This window comes from Pipistrellus hanaki, assembly GCF_964339955.1.
Source record: "Pipistrellus hanaki genome assembly, chromosome: 15".
Taxonomy (NCBI): Eukaryota; Metazoa; Chordata; class Mammalia; order Chiroptera; family Vespertilionidae; genus Pipistrellus; species Pipistrellus hanaki.
Window position 1 is genome coordinate 49,578,225 of NC_140517.1, and position 21,819 is coordinate 49,600,043.

General features: G+C 52.2%; 1 protein-coding gene across 1 annotated transcript; it reads left to right on the forward strand.

Annotated features, from left to right (window-relative positions):
• Positions 1–1,059: 1,059 nt before the first annotated feature.
• On the forward strand, positions 1,060–21,415 carry LOC311633918 (leukocyte immunoglobulin-like receptor subfamily B member 5; the record flags this gene model as incomplete). The annotated part of the gene is made up of 14 exons (XM_084906925.1): positions 1,060–1,131; positions 1,289–1,324; positions 1,488–1,775; positions 1,921–2,223; positions 4,187–4,474; positions 4,621–4,923; positions 5,137–5,433; positions 5,706–6,008; positions 16,815–17,111; positions 18,426–18,476; positions 19,433–19,549; positions 20,219–20,271; positions 21,060–21,134; positions 21,305–21,415. The coding sequence occupies exons 1-14, from the start codon at positions 1,098–1,100 to the stop codon at positions 21,413–21,415; spliced, it is 2,556 nt and encodes an 851-aa protein (XP_084763051.1). The 5' UTR covers positions 1,060–1,097.
• Between the last annotated feature and the right edge of the window lie 404 nt (positions 21,416–21,819).

The window sequence follows — 21,819 nt, forward strand, 5'->3', positions numbered from 1 at the left end:
GGATACAAGAACACAAACGTAGGGTGGACAAGGACACAGTGGAATCCACTAACATGAAGAGCGTCTGTTCCTGTAGACACAGCGAGACAGTGAGGATGATATTTGCTGTGCTGAATTGAGACCTTGGACTGGCATCCAGGTCATTAGGACACAAGTACAAGTTGTTATATAGCAGCAGAGAGCAATGGAAAAGCAAGCAAAAAACGTTAACAAGCAATGGATACTGACATGCTTATGTGCAGTTACATTATGTAAAGGTGAGAGCTGGCCTTGGCTGGTGTTCTAAGTGGTTAGAGCATCAGCCTGACTACCGAAGGGTCACCGGTTTGCTTCTGGGTCAAGGGCATGTGCCTTGGATGCAGGTTTGATCCCCGTGTCTCATGTGGGATGCAACCTATTGATGTATCTCTCTCACATCAATCTTTCTCTCTCTCTCTCCTTTCCTCTCTCCCTCCCATCCTTTATAAAAATCATTGGAAATGATATCCTCAGGTGAGGAGTAACCAAAAAAATTTTTAATAAAATGTGCTGAGCTTTATAAGTCATTGAAGAAATAAATATGCATCAAACCATAAGGTAGGACCAATACCTACACTGAATAATGAACATTTAAAAGGCAGGAAACACGAAGGTTTGGCAGGGATGGGAACCTACCAGGACCCTTGAACCAGGGAGACTGGAGGAAATGCTGAGGCCACTGGGAAACTGCTCAGCCGAGTCTTTCATAAATGAGCTTCCTCAAGAGCTGTGGCCTGTGTCCCATTGGGCTGTTCAGAGCCAGACTCTCAGGGGCCGAGTCAGGACAAGAACCTGGGTCCCGCCCTCTCTGAGCAGGAGTCAGAGGCACAGACTCATGAGACCTGAGGAACTGGTGAGACCTCAGGCACTGCTGCCCAGCCTCCTGAATCCTGGGCTCCCCGTGAGCCCTCATTCTGGGGAGATGCAGAGCCAGGCTCAGGGCGGGGCCCTCCCCTGGCTGTGGGGTGTGGTAATCCCAAAGGGTTGCAACATCCTGTAAGTCATCACATCCTGTGAGACTCTCTTCTGCAGGCGCAGGCTTCCTCCATTTGCAGGACGGAACCCTCAGAGCAGATGCCATGGCATCCATCCTCTCTGCTCTTCTCTGCCTCGGTCAGTTGTGGACATTAGGAGGAGGGAGCAAGTGGGGGGTGGCACCCCTTGTTCATGGAGACCCTCAGGCTCAGGCAGCTGGAGTGGATGGGCCCTGATGGGAAAGGAATCAGCTGAGACATCTGGGTGCAAATCTCTCACAGGGACTCTCTTCCAGGGCTGAGTCTGGACCAGAGGACCCGTGTGCAGGCAGGTGAGTCCTCCCCAGGCTCCATGTCCCTCCTCTTCCTTCATTCCTGGGGCTCAGGAGGGAGCACAGAGGTACTGGGATGAGGTGATAAAATGAGAGGGTCTTGGGCTGAGGTTAGGTATGAGGGTGTGAAGGTGTTTGTAAAGCAGCTACTGGTTTTTTTTAGGGTCCCTCCCCAAACCCACCCTCTGGGCTGAGCCAGACTCTGTGATGCCCAGGGGGAGCCCTGTGACCCTCTGGTGTGAGGGGACAGTGGAGGCCAAGGAGTTCTGCTTTGAAAAAGAGGAAAGCCCAGCACCAAAGAAAAGAGAGAAGCTACTGGAACCCGGGAACAAGGCCAAGTTCTCCATCACATACATGACATCCGACTATGCAGGGATATATCGCTGTTACTATCGCAGCCCTTCTAACACGTCAGAGCGCAGTGACCCTCTGGAGCTGGTGATGCTGACAGGTGAGAGGACACTCAGGGGTCCCAGCCTCAGGCTCTGCCCTCAGGAAGGGGGTCTGCTCTCAGGGTGTCTCCCTCTCACAGCCCAGCCCTGGGGGACATGAGGGAGGTGTGAGCCCATTTAAGAAGCTGCCTCCTCCTCTCTTAGGATCCTACAGCAGACCCAGCCTCTCAGCCCTGCCCAGCCCTGTCATGCCCTCAGGAAGGAACGTGACCCTCCAGTGTGGCTCACGGCAGGGATTTGGCAGGTTCCTTCTGACTAAGGAAGGAGATCACAGGCTCTCCTGGGCCCTGGACTCACAGCCACAGCCCAGTGGGCAGTCCCAGGCCTTGTTTTCTGTGGGCCCCATGACCCCCAGCCACAGGTGGATATTCAGATGCTATGGCTGCTACAGGAACAGCCCCCAGGTGTGCTCATACCCCAGTGACCCCCTGGAGCTTGTGGTCTCAGGTAAGTTCCATTATTATCCAATCCATTGATTCATGAACCAAACTGTGGTGTTATTAGGGTGATTACTTTGAATGGAGCCCCATGTGAGTGGGTGAGGTCAGCGGATCACAAGGGCTTTTGGGCCAGACACACACACACACACACACACACACACACACACACACACACAGAGTAAGACCTGGGGGCCAGGCCAGCAGAAGGGTTTTGTGGGAGGAGCAGCCCCTGTAATTCACATCTTAACTCCCCAGGTGAGTCTGGGAAGCCCTTCCTTCTGACCCAGCAGGGCCCCATCGTGGCCTCTGGACAGAGCCTGACCCTCCAGTGTCGCTCTGATGTTGGCTATGACAGATTTGCTCTGCACAAGGAGGGGGGAGGGGACCTCCCCCAGAACCTTGTCCTGCAGCCCCAGGCTGGGCTCTCTCAGGCCCACTTCCCCCTGACACTCTGGGAGGCTGACAGGGGGGCGGGTACAGATGCTAGAGTAGGAACAAACTTTTCTTTGAGTGTTTGTCACAGTGACCCCCCACCCCCTGGACATCCTGGTGGCAGGTGAGGATGCAGTGGATTCAGTCAGGGACCAGACTCCACATAGGCCCTGCTGGTGGTGTTAGGTGGTGAGGCCAGAATCAGAGTACAGGGCCCCAGGGAGGAAGAGAGACATAGAAAGGCAGGGGGTGGGAGAAGAGAGGGGAGACTCAGAGAAACAGTGACAAACAGAGAGGAGGGTCCTCAGAGAGAGGCCTGATGACTCTCAGGTCAGATAAAGGTAGGCAGCCCACCCAGCATTGCTCAGAGGTTGAGCTTCAACCTATGAACCAGGATGTCACGGTTCAACTCCAGGTGAGGTTGGATGCCCAGGTTGCTGGCTCAATGCCCACATAGCGGGCATGCAAGAGACAGCTGATCATATCTTCTTTCTTCTTTCTCATCATTGATGTTTCTATCACTCTGTCCCTCTCCTTTCCATACATCTGAGTGACACTGGAGGTTCAGGCTCTGTCCATAGGCCACAGTGGGGCCCTGCTGACTCAGGAGGGAGGGCTTCCAAGACTCATACGGGGACACCAGATTTTTCAGATGAAATTTCTGCACTAGAGGTGGAGCAAAGGGGAAGGGGGGTCCCCAAGCCTGGCCTATGCCCAGTCACAGTGTGGGAGACCCACCATCCATGGTGGCAGAGATAGGCCCCGCCTACCCATCCAGGCTCCTTGATAGATTGTTCCAAAGAGGTAGGATAGTGTGTGTGTCTGTGGGGGGTGAGGGTGGGGGCAGGGGAGGTGGGGGGGAGGGTAGAAGAGACAAGGATGTGAGCCCCAAGCCCCGGGCCCATTGCTGGTGTCAGGATCTGAGCTTCATGTCTCTGGCCAGCACAGGGGCAAAAACACAGCCAGCTGATTGGTTCTTATGTGATAGCATCCTGACCAATTTGCATATCATCCCATTATTACTTAGATTTTAAGATAGAAGGTGGGCAGGCAGCCCTTACCCTCCTCCCTCTCTCTAGGACACCTGACTGACAGACCCTCCCTCTCGGTGCAGCCAGGTCCCAGGGTGGTCTCAGGGGAGAATGTGACCCTGCTGTGTCAGTTACAGAGCCCGAGGGACACATTCCTCTGTCCAAGGAGGGGCCAGCCGATCCCCCCCTGCGTCTGAGATCAGAGCACTGAGCTCAGCAGTTCCAGGCAGAGTTCCCCATGAGTCCTGTGACCTGAGCCCACGGGGGCACCTACAGGTGCTACAGCTCACACAGCTCCTTCCCCTACCTGCTGTCACTCCTCAGTGAGCGCCTGGTGCTCCTGGTCTCAGGTGAGGGTCCTTAACCCTGTCTGCTAGCTGTCAGCTCAGAGCCCTGTGCCCAGGAGAGGTGAGGCTAGGATGGAAGAAATACAATAGAGTGTCTTGGGCTGAGCTGTAGGATGCGGGTGGGGAAGACCTTTGTAATGTAGCCTCTTGTTTTCTCCAGGATCCGTTCCCAAACCCACCCTCTGGGCTGAGCCAGGCCCTGTGATCTCTTATGGGAACCCTGTGACCATCTGGTGTCAGGGGACCACAGGGGCTGTGGAGTACCATCTGGAGAAAGAGGGGATCCCAGTGCCTTGGGACAGACAGATTCCACTGGAGCCCGGGGACAAGGCCAAGTACTCCATCACATATATGACAGATAATAATGTAGGGATATATCGCTGTTACTATCTCAGACTCACTGTCTGGTCGGAGCGCAGTGACCCCCTGGAGCTGGTGGTGACCACAGGTAAGAGGACACTCAAGGGTCCCAGCCTCAGGCTCTGCCCTCAGGAAGGGGGTCTGCTCTCAGGGTGTCTCCTCCTCACAGCCCAACCCTGGAAGACATGAGGGAGGTGTGAGTCCCATTTAACACCCTGCCTCCTCCTCTCCTAGGATCCTTCAGCAAACCCAGCCTCTCAGCCCTGCCCAGCCCTGTCGTGCCCTCAGGAAGGAACGTGACCCTCCAGTGTGGCTCAGGGCACGGATATCACAGGTTCCTTTTGACTAAGGAAGGAGATCACAGACTCTCCTGGGTCCTGAGCTCACAGCGACAGCCCAGTAGTCAGTCCCAGGCCCTGTTCTCTGTGGGCCCTGAGACCCCCATCCACAGGCAGACCTTCAGATGCTATGGCTGCTACAGGAACAAACCCCACTTGTGCTCACACCCCAGTGACGCCCTTGAGCTCCTGGTCTCAGGTGAGTTCAGTTATTGCTCCATCCATGGACTGAGCTACCAGCCAGGTTGTTGGTATCGTTGCTGTGAGGGGAGCCCATGTGAGAAGGTGGAGTGAAGTGATTACATGGTCTTCTGGGCCAGAGACACTGAGAGACAGTGAGACCTCGGAGCCAGGCCAGGAGAAGGGGTTTATGGGAGGAGATTCCCCTGTACTTCATGTTTGGTCTCCCCAGGTGAGGCTGGGAAGCCCTCCCTCCTGAGACAGGAGGGCCCCATCGTGGCCTATGGACAGAGCCTCACCCTCCAGTGTCACTCTGATGTCGGCTATGACAGATTCGCTCTGCACAAGGAGGGGGAACAGGACCTGCGACAGAGCCTTGTCCTGCAGCCCCAGGCTGGGCTCTCTCAGGCCCACTTCCCCCTGGATACTGTGAGCAGCTCTCATGGGGGCCGGTATAGATGCTACGGTGGATACAACCTCTCCTCTGAGTGGTCAGCCCCCAGCGACCCCCTGGACATCCTGGTGGCAGGTGAGGAGACAGTGGGCTCAGTCATGGACCCAGACTCTGTACGGGCCCTCCTGGGGTCTCATGTGGTAAGGCCATAATGAGAGTGCAGGCCCCAGGGAGGGAGAGAGACAGAGAGAGGTAGTGGTGGGAGGGGAGAGGGAGATACCTAGAGACAATAGAGACAGAGGAGGGTGACTTTCAAGTCAGATCCAAGGTGGGCAGGCAGCCCTCACTCTCCTCTCTCTCTCTCTCTCTCTCTCTCTCTCTCTCTCTCTCTCTCTTTCTTTCTTTAGGACACCTGCCTGACAGACCCTCCCTCTCGGTGCAGCCAGGCCCCAGGGTGGCCTCAGGAGAGAACGTGACCCTGCTGTGTCAGACACAGAGACCGATGGCCATGTTCCTTCTGTCCAAGGAGGGGGCAGCCGATCCCCCCCTGCGTCTGAGATCAGAGCAAAGAGCTTGGCAGTACCAGGCAGAGTTCTCCATGAGCCCTGTGACCTCAGCCCATGAGGGCACCTACAGGTGCTACAGCTCACGCAGCTCCTCCCCCTTTCTGCTGTCACACCCTAGTCAGCCCCTGGAGCTCCTGGTCTCAGGTGAGGGCCCCTGACCCTGTCCGCTGCGCTGTCTGCTTAGGGTCCTGTCCGCAGAAGAATTATGGGTTGAAACTCATAATTCAACCCATGGGTGAGGGGCTCTAGGTCTGGTCGCCCCGATGAGATCTTCTCCTTGGAGACCCTCCCACCCCGTCCACTCTCTTCCTCCTCACCTGGATACGTAAGCAGTGAGAGGGTCTCAGGGAACCCAGCATAGATGATAGAGGGTGTCAGTGTGAAATGGAGTCCAGCGTCACCTCAAGCCTCCTATCCTCTTCCTGTGCTCACTTCCAGGACCCTCTGGAGACCTCAGTCCTACATCCACAGGGCCCACCTCCACAACTGGTGAGTCCTGGGGAGCTCTGCCCAGAGGGAGCACAGCTCACCCAGCAAGTCCTGAGAGTCTGTCAGGGGCTCGAGTGACCCAGGTCCTCAAGGATGGGCGTGTGTCCTGGTGGTGATGGGGGGGAGGGGTGCACGGCTGAAAGTCCCAGGGTCTGAGGCATATGATGGGTGGTCATGGAAATGGGAGACATGGGGCCACAGGCTGGGGAGGAGCTAGGCTCATGTGGGGAGATGACAGCCCCCACCCGTTATTCCCCATCCTCATCCCAAGAGGCTCTGAGGATCAGTTTCTCTCATCCACGGTGTGTGAGATGGTCTGTGGGGAGACGGTGGGTGCCTCCATGGGGACAGGGGCTGAGCCATGAGCGGGTTCAGGCTCCTCTGAAGTCTCTCGCTTGGACTCATCCTTCCCCTGCCTGGGCCTCAGTGTCTCCAGGTGTAAAAGGAGAGAACCCTTGTCCAGAGCTCACATTTCCTGTGGTTCTGGCTCTGACCCTGACCTCCTGGGGGAGGGCCTCACAGGAAGCACTCAGGACATGATGTTATAGGGCCTGTCCCCTCTGCCTCAGTGACAGTGACACTGTACAGGGAGAGACGGGCAGGACAAGGGTCCAAGAACCTAGTCCTTCCCCTCAGCTCAGGCTCAGCTCAGAGGAGGGAACAGGGTGGATCACCTCCTGGCTCTGCTGTTCCTGTTTGGGGCTGGGCGGTCCCTTCTCTCTTTGAGTGGCGGGTTCCTTTCTGCTGACCCCTGATCCCATCATGCTCACAGGCTGCTGAGGGATGAGGTGACATAAGGGCCTCTCAGAGCTCAGGAAGGCAGAGCCCCACTTCCTAGGTGGGCATCAGGCCCTGCAGGATGGAGAGGGGTCCTAGAGAGACTCAGAGTCCACCTCCCCACACCCTGCCCCTCCTGTTCATGCTGTCCTGGGGGCGGGTAATGAGGAAGGACCCTCAGCTCCAGATGAGACATAGACATGCCCCTGCAGAAAAGGAGCCCGGAGCAAGAAGCTGGTGTCCCCCAGGGGACAGCGTGAGGACAACACAGGGAACCCACAGTCCTCATCCCAGGAGGCTCATTCCAGTCCCACCCCTGCCAACTCTAGGCAGGGTAACCTGGGGCACGTGGTTAACCTCTCTTAGTTTCAGTGAAGTGGGTGGTGGGGTTATCAATCCCTGGTGCATGACTGTGTGAAGAGAGAAGAGATGAGTGACAGACCCCAGCATGTGCCTCGGACACAGTAGGTGATCATTAAAGGGCACCTTTGGCTCATTCATGACATCACTAATGTCCTAGATCCCAAATGGTACTGGATAGGGGTCTTGGTGGTGTTGGTCCTGCTGTTCTCCCTCCTCCTCTTCCTTTTCCTCCGACATCGGCGTCAGAAAAAAGGTAGGACCTCAGGTGAGTAGGGAAGGGGGTGACATGGGGCACACAGTGGGGAGCACAGAGCACCTGCACAGGAAAACTAAATAGATGGAGAAGGTCAGCTGAGAAAAAGATTTCTCCATAATCTCAAATCAGAAAACCTAGGAAGAATACCCTTTTCATCAGCAGAAATGCATAGATGTAAGGTAATCTTTCATCCTTTTCAATCTCATGAATATGCAACATTCTCACAAGTCCTTTTTCCATATCTATTGATAAGACCATGTGATTTTTATCCTTCATTGTGTTGATGTGGTATATCACATGTATTGATCCGTGAATATTGAGCCATCTTTGCATCTACAGAAAAAGTACTTCTTGGTCATGGTGGATGATCTTTTTAATTTATTGCTGGATCTGGCAACATGAGGATAAGTGACAGGAATATTTCAACAGTGAAATTTAGGGGAAAAGAACCCATTGTATTGAATCTTTAGATCCATACACAACTAGATGATAAAGATGTGGTGTGCATGCACTATGGTATATGCATCAGGCATAAAGAGGATGAAATGCTGCCATTTGGGACTACATGGATGGACCTAGACGGTATTATGCTGAGTGAAGTGATTCAGGAGACGCTGTTCCATCTCACTGCCTCTCTCCAGCAGAACATGCTGGTTGAAGGCCCCCAGGGAGTCTGTATGCCCAGGTGAACTGCTCAACATCAAGACTCAGGCAATTAATGACCACCTCTCCTTCTTCTCTATCAGGGGCAGTTTTGGACACAAAGGACAGACAAGGAGAAGAGGACAGACAGATGGACAGTCAGGTGGGTCCCATCCTCCTCAGGCTGCGAGTCTTCTCAAACCCCAACCATGTTTCATCCCTCTCTCTCCCCCTGCTCCAGGATGCTGCACCTGACACCCTCCAGGATGTGACCTACACTGAGCTGAACCTCTTGGCCCTTAGAGGGCAGACAAGTGCACCTCCATCCTCCCCATCAGAGGAGCCCCCAGAAGACCCCAGTGTATACGCTGCTCTAGCCATCCACTAGCTCAGGAGGGTGTCAGATCCCCACACTCTACGGAGGGTGCCTGCAGGGACTCCAGAAGGCAGGAAAGTCTCCCCCCTGGACATTCAGCTAGTGCCTCACCTACCGTGGATACCTGAGGTGCTCCTGGGTCTCCCGAAGAGTCACCTCATTCTATAGTCAAAGATAAGCCAATATCTCTACAAGTGGAAATCAAAGCAACATATTTCGCAATAATCAATGTGTGAACAAAAGCAAGTGAATGTTTTAACTGAAATTGTACTGTATATATGACACATCAAACGTGAAATAATAAAATTAAGAACCTTAATAAATTAATGGCCTAATCTATTATGTCAAAAAGGTAGGTAGGAAAAAGAACTATTGCACTGAATCTTTAGATCCATAGACAACTAGATTATAAAGATGTGGTGTTTATGCACAATTTAATATAAACCAGCCATAAAGAGAATGAAATCCTGCCATTTGGATGGATGGACCTAGAGGGTATTATGCTGAGTGAAAGGATTCAGACAAGGAAAGATGTCACTTATCTCTGGGATTTTTCACATCCTTAAAGGGAACCAAAGCAGACCCATAGAAATCAATAACAAACTGATGGTGCCAGAAGGGAGGGGAAGAAGGATCGGTGAGAGGAGAAGGGCAGATAGTCAATAATAAATATCATATCTATGCGATACACCTAAAACTAATAGGATATTGTTTGCCAACTATGGTTTAATAAAAACGGTCAATTACAAAATGATTAAACAATAGGAATTTTTTTCTAAATGAAGGTGTAAGGAGGAAATTGTAGGGAGCAGCTCTAGAGTTAAACCTTGGATTGACCTGTGTCAGAGACAAGGCCTAGCTAAGAGGGCAGAGCCCGCTTATCATAATTAAGCCTGACCTTATGGCTGTTCGCTAGATCCTTCCTGGGTAGGTAGGATGGGCTGCGGGAGGTGCAGCAAGTGCTGCCAAAACAAGTGAAACGCACAAGAACATTGTAATTATGTTGATCACTGCCTTGTTTTTCTCTGACTATATAATAAAGGCTGGATCCTTGCTGGCTGGATCCTTCTCTGTGGCCTCATCCAGGCAGAGGAGGTCCCCTGAGCCCCAGCTATATTCTCTTTGTTTGTTTGTTTTTTAATTCCTCACTGACCCTCCTCAGTTCACTGAACCGTTGGCTGTGCTGGCACGGTATAGGAAAGGAAACCATCAACAAAAAGAAAAGACAGCCCACTGAATGGAGAACTATTTGCCGATACATCTGATAAGGGCTTATTGTTCAACATTTGTAAGGAACTTATAAATCTCAACACAAACACCCCCCCCCCAAACTATTAAAAAAAATGGGCAGAGCACCAAAATAGTCACCTCTCCAAGAAGGACATATCGATGGAGAGTAGACATATGAATAGATGCTCAACATCACTAATCATCAAATGGAAAACACACACCTTTCCAAATGGCTTATCATCAATAAATCCACAAATATCGATGCCCTTCTAGGATCACAGCAGCATGTTTTACAAAAGCCAACATCTGGAAACAGCCGAAGGGCCCACCAGCAGAGGAAAGCTGTGGCACATTCACACAGTGGAATAATATGCAGCTGTGAAATAGCTCTTACCTTTGGTGACAGCATGGATGGTCCCGTAGAGCATTATGTCAAGTGAAATAAGCCAGTCAGAGAAAGACAAGTACCTTATGATTTCACACATATTTGGAATCTAATAAACAAAATAAAACATAGTGGAGAGAGACTCATGAATACAGAGAACAGACTGTCAGCTGTCAGAGGAGAGGGGCTTGTGGGCTGGGGGAGAAGGGTGAATGGATTAAGCAAATAAGTAAAAGAAAGTCTCCTGGACACAGACAATACTGTGGTGACTGCCAGAGGGAAGGGTGGGGTGGGAGAGGTAAAAATAGGATAAGGGGTGCAGAAATAGACTAGACTTAGGGTAATAAGCACACAGTACCATGTACCGATAACATGGTATAGAATCATACCTGAATCCTGTATAATTTTGTGAACCGATGTCACCCCAGTAAATAAAAAAAAAATTCAATAAAAAACAAATCCGTGTAGGTTGTTCAGAGATGTGGTTCCAGTCAGACCCTCAGCGCCTGCTATTTTTAGGATGAGAAGCAGGTGTCGCCTTCCTGTGAGGCTAGCGCCTTGTGAACAGTGCGCCTGTGGTGTGAGGACCCTGCCCCCCACATCCTGTAACCTTCTCTGCTGGGCTCAGCCCTGCCTCCCCTTCCTCAGAAGCACCCTGGTCCCCAATTCCTCAGCCGCAGGAAGTTCAGGTCCACAGAAGCTGAATATGGACTTAGTGTTTGTGAATTTCTGCTCCTTGCCTTCCTCTAAAGTGAAAACACAGGAAGTGTCACTCTCCTGGGAATTTTATGCCTTTGTGACCGACATTGAAGTCTTTTATCCATTTGACTATACTCTTGTGTATGGTATAAGTGGGTGGTAGATTTTCTCCTCCTCTTTCTCCTCCTCCTCCTTCTTTTTCTTCTTTTTCTTCATCTTTGCATGTGCCTGTCCAATTTTCCCAGCACCATTTTTCAGAGCCTGCCCTCACTCTGCTGTATATTCACAAAGTCACTCATCATCAGGGAAATGCAGGTGCTGGATGTGGAGAAGAGGGAGCCCTCGTGCACCGCTGCTGGGAATGCAGCCGGGTGCAGCCACTGTGGAAAGCCGTAGGGCGGTTCCTCAAAAAAGAAAAACGTGGAACTGCCATTTGACCCAGTGATTCCACTTCTGGGGATAGAATCAAAGAAACCTGAAATGCTCATTCAAAGGAATATACCTGATATGCATCCCCTAGGTTTACTGTAAGATCACTTACAACAGCCAAGAGGTGGAAGCAGCCCACGTGACCATTGGTAGAAGAGTGGATAAAAAAGCCGTGGTATGTTTACACAATGGAGTACTACTGGGCTGTGAAAAAGGATGGAAGTCCTACCTTTTGCCGCAGCAGGGATGGACCTGGGGGTCTGTATGTGTAGTGAAGTGAGTCAATCAGAGTAGGACAGGTTCCTTATAAAATCACTGAAATGTGGAATCTAAACAACATCATCATGAAATGTATTTAATTTTTATTGTTGACGCTGTTACAGGTGTCCCCATTTTTTCCGTATGTGTTGAGCTATGCATATAAGCAGGTAAGTTCTTTGATTAATCTTTTTCTGCTCCCTCCCTTCCCACAGATCTGTCCATTTCTTCTATGCATCATGCCTCTCGACCTATTTTTTTTTTTTAAATCAAGTTGTTTTGTTCATTAGATTCCACACATAAGTGAGATCTTACAATATTTGTCTTTTTCTGACTGGCTTATGTCACTAGGGGTGATACCCTCCATGTCCCTCCATGCTGTCTCAAAAGCTAAGAGATCCTTCATTTTTTCACAGTTGTGTAGTATTCCCTGGTATAAACCTACCACAGCTGTTTTACCCACTCATCCACCGATGAGTACATGGGCTGTTTCTAGCAAACACCCTGTTATGAACACAGGGGAGCATACATTCTGTCGGATTGGTGTTTCGGGTTCTGAGGATACAGAGAACAGACTGTCAGCTGTCAGAGGAGAGGGGGTTGTGGGCTGGGGGAGAAGGGTGAATGGATTAAGCAAATAAATAACAGTCTCATGGACACAGACAATACTGTGGTGACTACCAGAAGGTAGGGTGGATTGGGGAAGGTAAAAACGGGCTAAGGGGTATGGAAATAGACTAGAATGAAGGTGATATGCACACAGTACCATGTACTGATGACGTGGTAAGGAATCATATACCTGAATCCTGTATAATTTTGTGAACCGATGTCACCACAGAAAAAAAAGATTCAATAAAAAACAAATACATGTAGGCTATTCAGAGATGTGGTTCCAGTCAGAACCTCAGCGCCTGCTATTTTTAGGATGAGAAGCAGGTTTTTGCCTTCCTGTGAGGCTAGTGCCTTGTGAATAGTGCGCTTGTGGTGTGAGGACCCTGCCTCCCACATCCTGTGACCTTCTCTGCTGGGCTCAGCCCCTGCCTCCCTTCCTCAGAAGCACCCTGGTCCTCAAATCCTCAGCCTCAGGAAGTGAATATGGTTGACAGGAGCTGAATATGGACTTAGTGTTTGTGAATTTCTGCTCCTCGCCTGCCTCTAAGGTGACAACACAAGAAGTGTCTCTCTCCTGGGAATTTTGTGCCTTTGTGACTGACATTGAAGTCTTTTATCCATTTTGGGTGTACTCTTGTGTATGGTGTAAGTGGGTGGTCCTTTCCCTCCTCCTCCTCCTCCCCCTCCTCCTCCTCCTCCTCCTCCTCCTCCTCCTCCTCCTCTTCCTCCTCCTCCTCCTTTTCCTCTTCCTTCTCCTTTGCAAGTGCCTGTCCAGTTTTCCCAGCACCATTTTTCAGAGCCTGCCCTCACTCCGCTGTATATTCACAAAGTCACTCATCATCAGGGAAATGCAGGTGCTGGATGTGGAGAAGAGGGAGCCCTCGTGCACCGCTGGGAATGCAGCCGGGTGCAGCCACTGTGGAAAGCCGTAGGGCGGTTCCTCAAAAAAGAAAAATGTGGAACTGCCATTTGACCCAATGATTCCACTTCTGGGGATGGAATCAAAGAAACCTGAAATGCTCATTCAAAAGGATATACCTGACACGCATCCCCTACATTCATTGAAGCATCACTTACAGTAGCCAAGAGGTGGAAGCAGCCCACGTGACCATTGGTACATGAGTGAACAAAAAAGCCGTGGTATGTTTACACAATGCAGTACTACTCGGCTGTTAAATAGGCGGAAGTGCTATCTTTTGCTGCAGCAGGGATGGACCTGGGGGTTTGTATAAGTGAATAGAGCCAGTCAGATTAGGACAGGTTCCATATAAAATCACTTAAATGTGGAATCAAAACAACATCATTAAATATATTTAATTTTTATTGTTGCCGCTGTTACAGATGTCCCCCATTTCTTCTGTTTGCCCACCTCCACCTCCCCCCCATTTCCCCTCCCTTGGCCCTCACCTCACTGTTGTCTGTGTCCATGCACTGTGCATAGTGAATCAATTCCCATTCTTTATCAAGTCCCCCCACCCACATCCCCTCTGTCATGTGTCACTTTGTAAATCCATTTCTCCTCCTGTCTTGGTATGTCTTCCATAATGTTGCCATGAGCATTCTTTTTTTCTTTTTATACTGATTCATGCACTGGTTGAGGTCTCTCAGCCTGGCCTGCACCCTCTTGCAGCCCAGACTGAGGGATTGGACCAAAACCAGCAGTCTGACATCCCACAAGGGATGTAGTAGTGCGTGAAGTGGCAGGTGGCTGAGGAGGCGCCCAAGCCCAGGCCAGGTGCCACATCACTCTCGCTCATCCCGACCGCCCACTGCACCTGCCATGGCTAGGTAGTGCTACCACAGAGGCAGGTGAGGCTCGCACCCCCACAGCGGTGTTGCCAGCAGTGAGCCCAGTGTCTGGCTCACGTAGATCAACTGAATGGTGCACACTGACAACCAGGAGTCAGTTTCTGCATTTAATGTCTACCCGTTGGTGGTCAGTGTTCGTCATAGTGACCGGTCAACCAGTTGTTTGGTCACTGTGGCTTAGAGATATATAGATTATATAGATAGATAGATAGATAGATAGATAGATAGATAGATAGATAGATAATGATAGATACATAGATAGGTAGCTTCTCCTTCAAGTTAATACTGTATCTTTTGTATTCTTACTGACATGATTACAGATGACCTTCATCTCTGCCTATATGCAATCCCTCCACCCAGCACACACCCAACCACAGGCCTACTACACGCTAATATCTATGTCTTTGAGCTATGCATATAAGCAGGTAAGTTCTTTGATTAATCTTTTTCTGCCCCCTCCCTTCTCTGAGATCTGTCTATTTCTTCCATGCAGCATGCCTCTGGACTTATTTTTTTGACCAAGTTATTTTGTTCATTAGATTCCACATATAAGTGGGATCATGGGGTATTTGTCTTTCTCTAATGGGTTTATTTCAGTTAGCACAATAATTTCCAGGTCCCTCCATAATGATTAAAATTGTAAGATTTTATTTTTCCCCCCACAGCTGTGTAGTATTCCCTGGTGTAAATGTGCCACAGCTGTTTTGTCCTCTCATCACTTGATGGGCACTTGGGCTGTTTCCAGGTCTTAGCTATTGCAAATACCACTGCGATGACATGGGGGAGCATACATTCTTTCGGATTGGTGTTTCGGGTTCTGAGGATATATTCCCACAAGCGGGATCTGCTGGGCCCATTGAGCACGTCCATTTTTGAGCTTCATGTGAACAACTGAGGAATAAATGACTAACACCTCTGCTATAAAAACATCCAGTGGGTGTTGAGACTGTTTCCTGATGGACACAGCACCAACCTGACCCCGCATAGTTCACTCAAAGTTGTTGTTACAGAATCCAAAGGAGACAGCAAATGTGTAGAGTCTCCGGGAACCAAGGAAAAGATCCCTGAAGTGCAGGGAGGGATCGGGCATGTGACCCCCGAGAGCCTTCTCTCCTGCTGAGCCCTTAATTTGGGGAAACTCAGAGCCAGGCCCAGGGCGGTAGAGTCCACAGGTAGTGGGTGCACAGCTCAGGGACACGGAAGGGCTGCAGCAGCTTCTGACCCACCACATCCTGTGCCTCTGTCTTTCCGGCCCTGAGTCTCCTCCATTTGAAGAGCAGGAGCCCTCGGAGCAGATGCCATGATGTCCCTCCTCTGCGCTCTTCTCTGCTTGGGTCAGTTGTGGACATGGGGAGGGGCAGCAGGAGAGGCGGTGGCACCGTCTTGTTAATAGGGAACCTCAGGCCCAGTCAGCTTGAGTGGACGGGGCCTGAAGGGAGGTGAATCAGCTGAGATGTCCGGGTGCAAATCTCTCACAGGGACTCTCTTCCAGGGCTCAGTCTGGACCAGAGGACCTGTGTACAGGCAGGTGAGAACTCCCCAGGCTCCATGTCCCTCCTCTTCCTTCTCGGCTGGGGCTCAGGAGGGAGTACTGAGGTCCTGGGCTGAGCTGGGGATGAGGGTGGGGAAGGTCTTTGTAATGCAGGCTCTAGTTTCCTTCCAGGGACCCTCCCCTAACCCACTCTCTGGGCTGAGCCAGGCTTTGTGATCCCTGATGGGAGCCCTGTGACCCTCTGGTGTGGGGGGACCCTGGAGGCCCAGAAGTTGGATCTGTACAAGGAAGGAGAATGTGTGCTTTGGAACACACGGACTCAAAGGAAGTCCACAAACAAGGGCAAGGTCTCCATCACACACATGACAGGGCAGGATGCAGGGAGATACACCTGTTACTATTACAGCCCCACTGGCTGGTCAGAGCGCAGTGACCCCCTGAAGCTGGTGGTGACAGGTAAGAGGACACTCAGGAGTCCCAGCCACAGTCTCTGCCCTCAGGAAGGGGTTCTGCTCTCAGGGAGTCTCCCTCTACAGCCCATGAGGTAGGGACATGAGGTGGGACATGAGGTAGGTGTGAGCCCATTTAACCCATTGACTCCTCCTTTCCTAGGATCCTACAACAAACCCAGCCTTTCAGCCCTGCCGAGCCCTGTCGTGCCCTCAGGAGGGAAGGTTACCCTCCACTGTAGCTCAGGGCAGGGATTTGACAGGTTCATTCTGACTAAGGAAGGAAATCATACTCTCTCCTGGACCCTGGACTCAGAGCCACACCCCAATGGGCCGGCCCAGGCCCTGTTCCCTGTAGGCCTGGTGAACCCAATTCACAGGTGGATGTTCAGATGCCATGGCTGTTACAGGGATAGACCCCAGGAGTGCTCACCACCCAGTGATGCCCTGGAGCTCCTAGTCCCAGGTGAGTCAGTCCCATTCTACTCCCATCCATGGATTGAGGCACCAGACACATTGGGATCTTCTCTGGGAAGGGAACCCCAAGTGAGAGGGTGAGGGGAGCACAGGGGCTCCTCGGCCAGAGACACAGACACAGAGGGAGATAGTGAGACCTGGGGGCCAGGACAGCAGAAGGGGTTTATGGGAGGAGCAGCCCCTGTCATTCATGTCTGCTCTCCCCAGGTGAGTCTGGGAAGCCCTCTCTTCTGAGCCAGCAGGGCCCCATCGTGGCCTCTGGACAGAACCTGACCCTCCAGTGTCGCTCTGATGTCGGCTATGACAGATTCGCTCTGCACAAGGAGGGGGAACGGGACCTCCCCCAGAGCCCTGTCCTGCAGCCCCAGGCTGGGCTCTCTCAGGCCCACTTCCCCCTGGGCACTGTGAGCAGCTCCCACGGGGGTCGGTACCGATGCTACGGTGGATACAACCTCTCCTCTGAGTGGTCGGCCCCCAGCGACCCCCTGGACATCTTGGTGGCAGGTGAGGAGCCAATGGTTCAGTCAGGGATCCAGACTCTGTACGAGCCCTGCTGGAGGTCTCAGATGAGGAGGCCAGAATGAAAGTGCAGGACCTAGGGGGCGGAGGGTGGGGTGGAAACCTGGTGGAGGATGGAAGAAATGAGGAGCCTTTGTAATAATAGGAACAATAGAGATTGATTTAAATAAAATAATAAAAAAAAGAAAGTGCAGGACCTCAGGGAACACAAGAGACAGAGAGAGGCAGGGGGTGGGAGGGGAGAGGGAAGACTAGTAAGAACAGAGACAGACAGAGAGGAGAGGCCTGGTGACTCTGATCCCAACAAGGTGAGCAGGCAGCCCTCACCCTCTCTCTCTCTCTCTGTCTAGAATGGCTGACTGACAGACCCTTCCTCTCGGTGCAGCCAAGCTCCAGAGTGGTCTCAGGAGAGAAGGTGACCCTGCTATGTCAGTCACGGAGACCGATGACCATGTTCCTTCTGTCCATGGAGGGGGCAGCAGATCCCCCTTTGCGTCAGAGATCAGAGCACCGAGCTCAGCAGTACCAGGCAGAGTTCTCCATGAGTCCTGTGACCTCTGCCCACGGGGGCACCTACAGGTGCTATAGCTCACGCAGCTCCTCCCCTCACTTGCTATCATTCCCCAGTGATCCCCTGGAGCTCCTGGTCTCAGGTGAGAGGCCCCTGACCCTGTCTGCTGAGCTGTCAGCTCAGGGTCCCATCCCCAGGAGAATGATGGGCTGAAAGGAGAGTGAGGGGCTCTAGGGATGGTCACCCAGAGGAGATCTGTTCTTTAGAGGCACCCTACCACTGTCCACAGCGCTCTCCTCACCTGGATCCAGAAGGGGTCAAGTGGGCAGTGGTAGGGTCTCAGGGGCCACAACACAGATGTAGGAGGAGTCTGAGTGCATTTCCCACTCCAGGGTCAGCACCAGCTCCTCACCCTGTTCCTGTCCTTCCCAGGACCCTGTGGCACCCCAGCCTCCCACCCACAGGGCCCATGTCCACAGCTCGTGTGTCACTGAGAGCTGGGCTCTGAGCTAGCATGGACCGCCCAGGAAGTCCTGAGAGTCTGTGAGGGCATTGAATCACTCCTAGATACTCAAGGAAGGCTTGTGGGGGGGGGGGGGGGACGGGACCTGAGAATTATGCTGTGATACCAGGAACCACCAGGCTCCTGAGGCGGATATGCTGCCAGGTGAAGTTGGTGGTGGGGAGGCAGGGCTGAGGGGGACATTGTGGCCCTCCCTTGGGAGGGGGAACTGAGCTCAGTTGGCAAGAATCCAGTTCCTAGTCTCACCCCACATCCTTATCCACAGGAGGCTCTAAAGATTTGCTGCTCCCCACCATGAAGTCAGGCACCCAGAGGGGTAAGTGAAGGAGGTGTTGGGAGCCTCAGCCACACAGGGATTCAGGCCCCTATGATGTCTCTCACTTGGACTCACCCTTCCCCTGCCTGGGCCTGCGTCTCCAACTTTAAAGGAGAGAATCCTTGTCCAGAACTTAGACTTCCTGTCTTTTCTCGTCCTGACCTCCTGAAATAGGACCTCACAGGGAAGCCCCAGGACGTGATATTATGGGGCCTGTCCCCTCTGTCTCAGTGACAGTGACACTGTACAGGGAGGAACGGGCAGGACAAAGGTCCAGGCACCCAGTCTTCTTCCCTCAGCTCACATTCAGCTCAGAGGAGGGAACAGGGTGGATCAGCCCTGGATCAGGCCCTGGCTCTGCTGCTCCTGCTGTGGGGCTGGGCCATAGCTTTCCTCCTCTGAGTGCCGGGTTCCTGTCTGCTCATCCCTGGTCCCATCCTGCTCACAGGATGCTGGGAGATGAGGTGACATAAGGGCCTCACAGAGCCCCCAGCCCAGCCAGACCTTCCTAAGGGGCATCAGGGCCTTTGTGGGTAGGGATGGTTCCAGGAATCACTCAGAGTCTACCTCTCACCTGGCCCCTCCCTGTCCGCGCTGTGCTGGGGGCAGGTAATGAGGAAGGACCCTTAGCTTCAGATGAGACATGGATAGGCCCCTGCAAAGGAGGAGCCCAGAACATGAAGCTGGTGTCCCCCTGGGGTCAGTGTGAGAACAGCACAGAGAACCCACAGTCCTGGGTTCCAGTCCCAGCCCTGCCCTGCCCAGGCTGGGTGATATGGGGCATTGATTAACTTCTCTGAGCCTCAGTGAAGTGGGAGATGGTGAGAGCAATCCCTGATGCATGACTGCTGTGAGGGAAGAGGAGATGAGTGACAGACCCCAACACATGCCTCACACACAGTAGGTGCTTATTCAATGGCAACACTGGCTCATTCATGATGTCACTCATGTCCAAGGTCCCAAATGGAACATGAACATCCTGATTGGGCTCTCGGTGGCCCTCCTCGTCCTCCTGCTCTTCCTGTTTCTTTTCTACCTCCGACACCAGCGTCAAAGCAAAGCCAGGACCTCAGGTGAGTAGGGAATGGGGTGACCTGGGTCACACAATGGGGTGCTCAGAGCACTTGCCACAGGAAACCAAATGGATGGAGAAGGTCAGCTGAGAAAAGACTTCTCCAGAATCTGAAATCAGGAAATCCAAAAAGAAATCAGTGTCAGCACAGATGTTCAGTCTCATGAAATATACACACAAGTGTGTTAAGGTTTCTTTCTTTTCCATGGCTTCCCTGGGGGAGGGGTTCCTAACCTCCCAGAGCTGAGACAGACCCTATGGACCAGCCCAGAGAGAGGCTCATGTCCAACTTCCTGAAGGGACCACACACCCAGAGGCCAAGGACAGAGGCCTACAGATCATGTAATTCCTGCCCCAAAGACCCAAGAACTCCACCATCCATGGTCCATCTCTGCCCCTAACACTCCTGTCTCCTCCCCCAGCTGCAGTCCAGATTTGGATGCTCTTTAAGAGGAAGAGACAGCTGTCCTGCGGGAGGGGAGACAGGAATTGAGGATAAATTTGGGGAGGAGATAGACTGGAAGGGTGGGGTTAAGGGTGAGACCATACTGCCTGAACTGATGTCTCACCTCACCTTGGGTTAATGGCCCATTTGGGAGCAGGCAGGGCCTTCAGCCCTGAGAACTTGGGCACCTTTCAGGAGACATACCACCCTGTTCGTCCCCAGCAGATGCTGCCATGATGTACCTGCATCCTGGGGAGAGTGTGGAGCCAATCCCACGGGTGAGATCCCTGCGCCTGTCAAGCCACCAATGACCTTCTGTTGCCCAGTTTAATCCATTGGACCCTTCCCTGTCCCACCTCACTTGCTTCTCAGCAGTGTCCACACCGACCTTCCCTCTGGGCCCCTAGGTCATCCTGCTGTGACTCACTCCTCCTGGTTTCCTTGTGACTTCATGGCCCCTCCTACAGAGCCCCCTTTGCTGGCCCCTCGTCCTTTTTCTGACCTTGTGCAGCCCCAGGTCTCAGGAGGAGGCAGGAGTGAGTGACTCGCCCACAGCTCTCCAGGACCCCTTCATTCATTCACCCAGAAGATGTGAGGGGCTCACTGTTTACCGGCTCCATTTAGGGGCCACGGTGCCGCCCTGAGCCACACTGTGTCCACATTCCTCCAGTTCACCTGTGGACAAGGGAGACAATATGCAAACAAGCAGACAGTGTCCCAGAGAGCAAAGTGCTATGAAGGAACATAAAGCAAGAGGAGGGATAGAGTGCATGGTTAGGGGACAAGGAAGGAGCTGGTGCAGAGGTCCTGAGACAGGGCCTGCTTCTTGAGGAGGAGGGGCCATGAGGCTGAAGCCCAGTGAGCAAGAGAGAGCATGTTAGGATGAGAGTCAGAATCACAGAAGCTTCCAGAATCCCCAGGTCTTAGGAAGGCCCTGCAGATTCCATCTGGAGAGGGACCTGGTCTATTTAAAATGTAAACCATCTCTCTGGCAACATGAGGATGACTGACAGGAGGATTTCTACTGTGGAACTAAGGAGACACTGTTCTGTCTCACTGTCTCCAGCAGAACAGGCAGGATGAAGACACCCGGAGAACGATGTACAGCCAGGTGAACCGCTCAAGACCAAGACCTGGGAAGGTAATGGCCACCCCTCCTTCATCCCTATCAGGGTGATTACTGGATAAGAAGGGCAGACAAACAGAAGCAGACAGACAGATGGACAGTCAGGCGGGTCCTATCCTCTCCATAGCCCAAGACTACCCCAACTCTAACCACATTTCATCCTACTCACTCTCCCCCTGCTCCAGGATGTCAACTACGCCCAGCCAAACCACTTGACCTTCAGACAGAAGACATGTGCACCCCGATCCTCCCCATCAGAGGAGCCCAATGTGTATGATGCTATATCAATCTACTAGTCCCAGAAGGACACAGACCCCACACTCCAGGGAGGGGTTTGGCATTTCCCAGAAGAGGTGAAAGCCTGACATGGACTTCCACGGCTCCTGGAAACCTCTGGGAGTTGCTTGATTTTGTAGTCAAGACAAGCAATATCGCCTGACCAGTGTTGCTCAGTGGTTGAGAGTCGACCTATGAACCATGAGGCGACAGTTCCTTTTTTGGTCAAGGAACATGCCCAGGTTGCTGTCGTGTTCCCCAATCAGAGGTATGCGGAAGGCAGCCGATCAATGGTTCTCATCACTGATGCTTCTGTCTCTGTCTCTCTCATCTTCACTGTGAAATCAATAAAAATCTATACTAATAATAGAGGAATATGCAAATTGTCTGGGATTCCTTCACAGTAATGACCGAACAGTAGGCT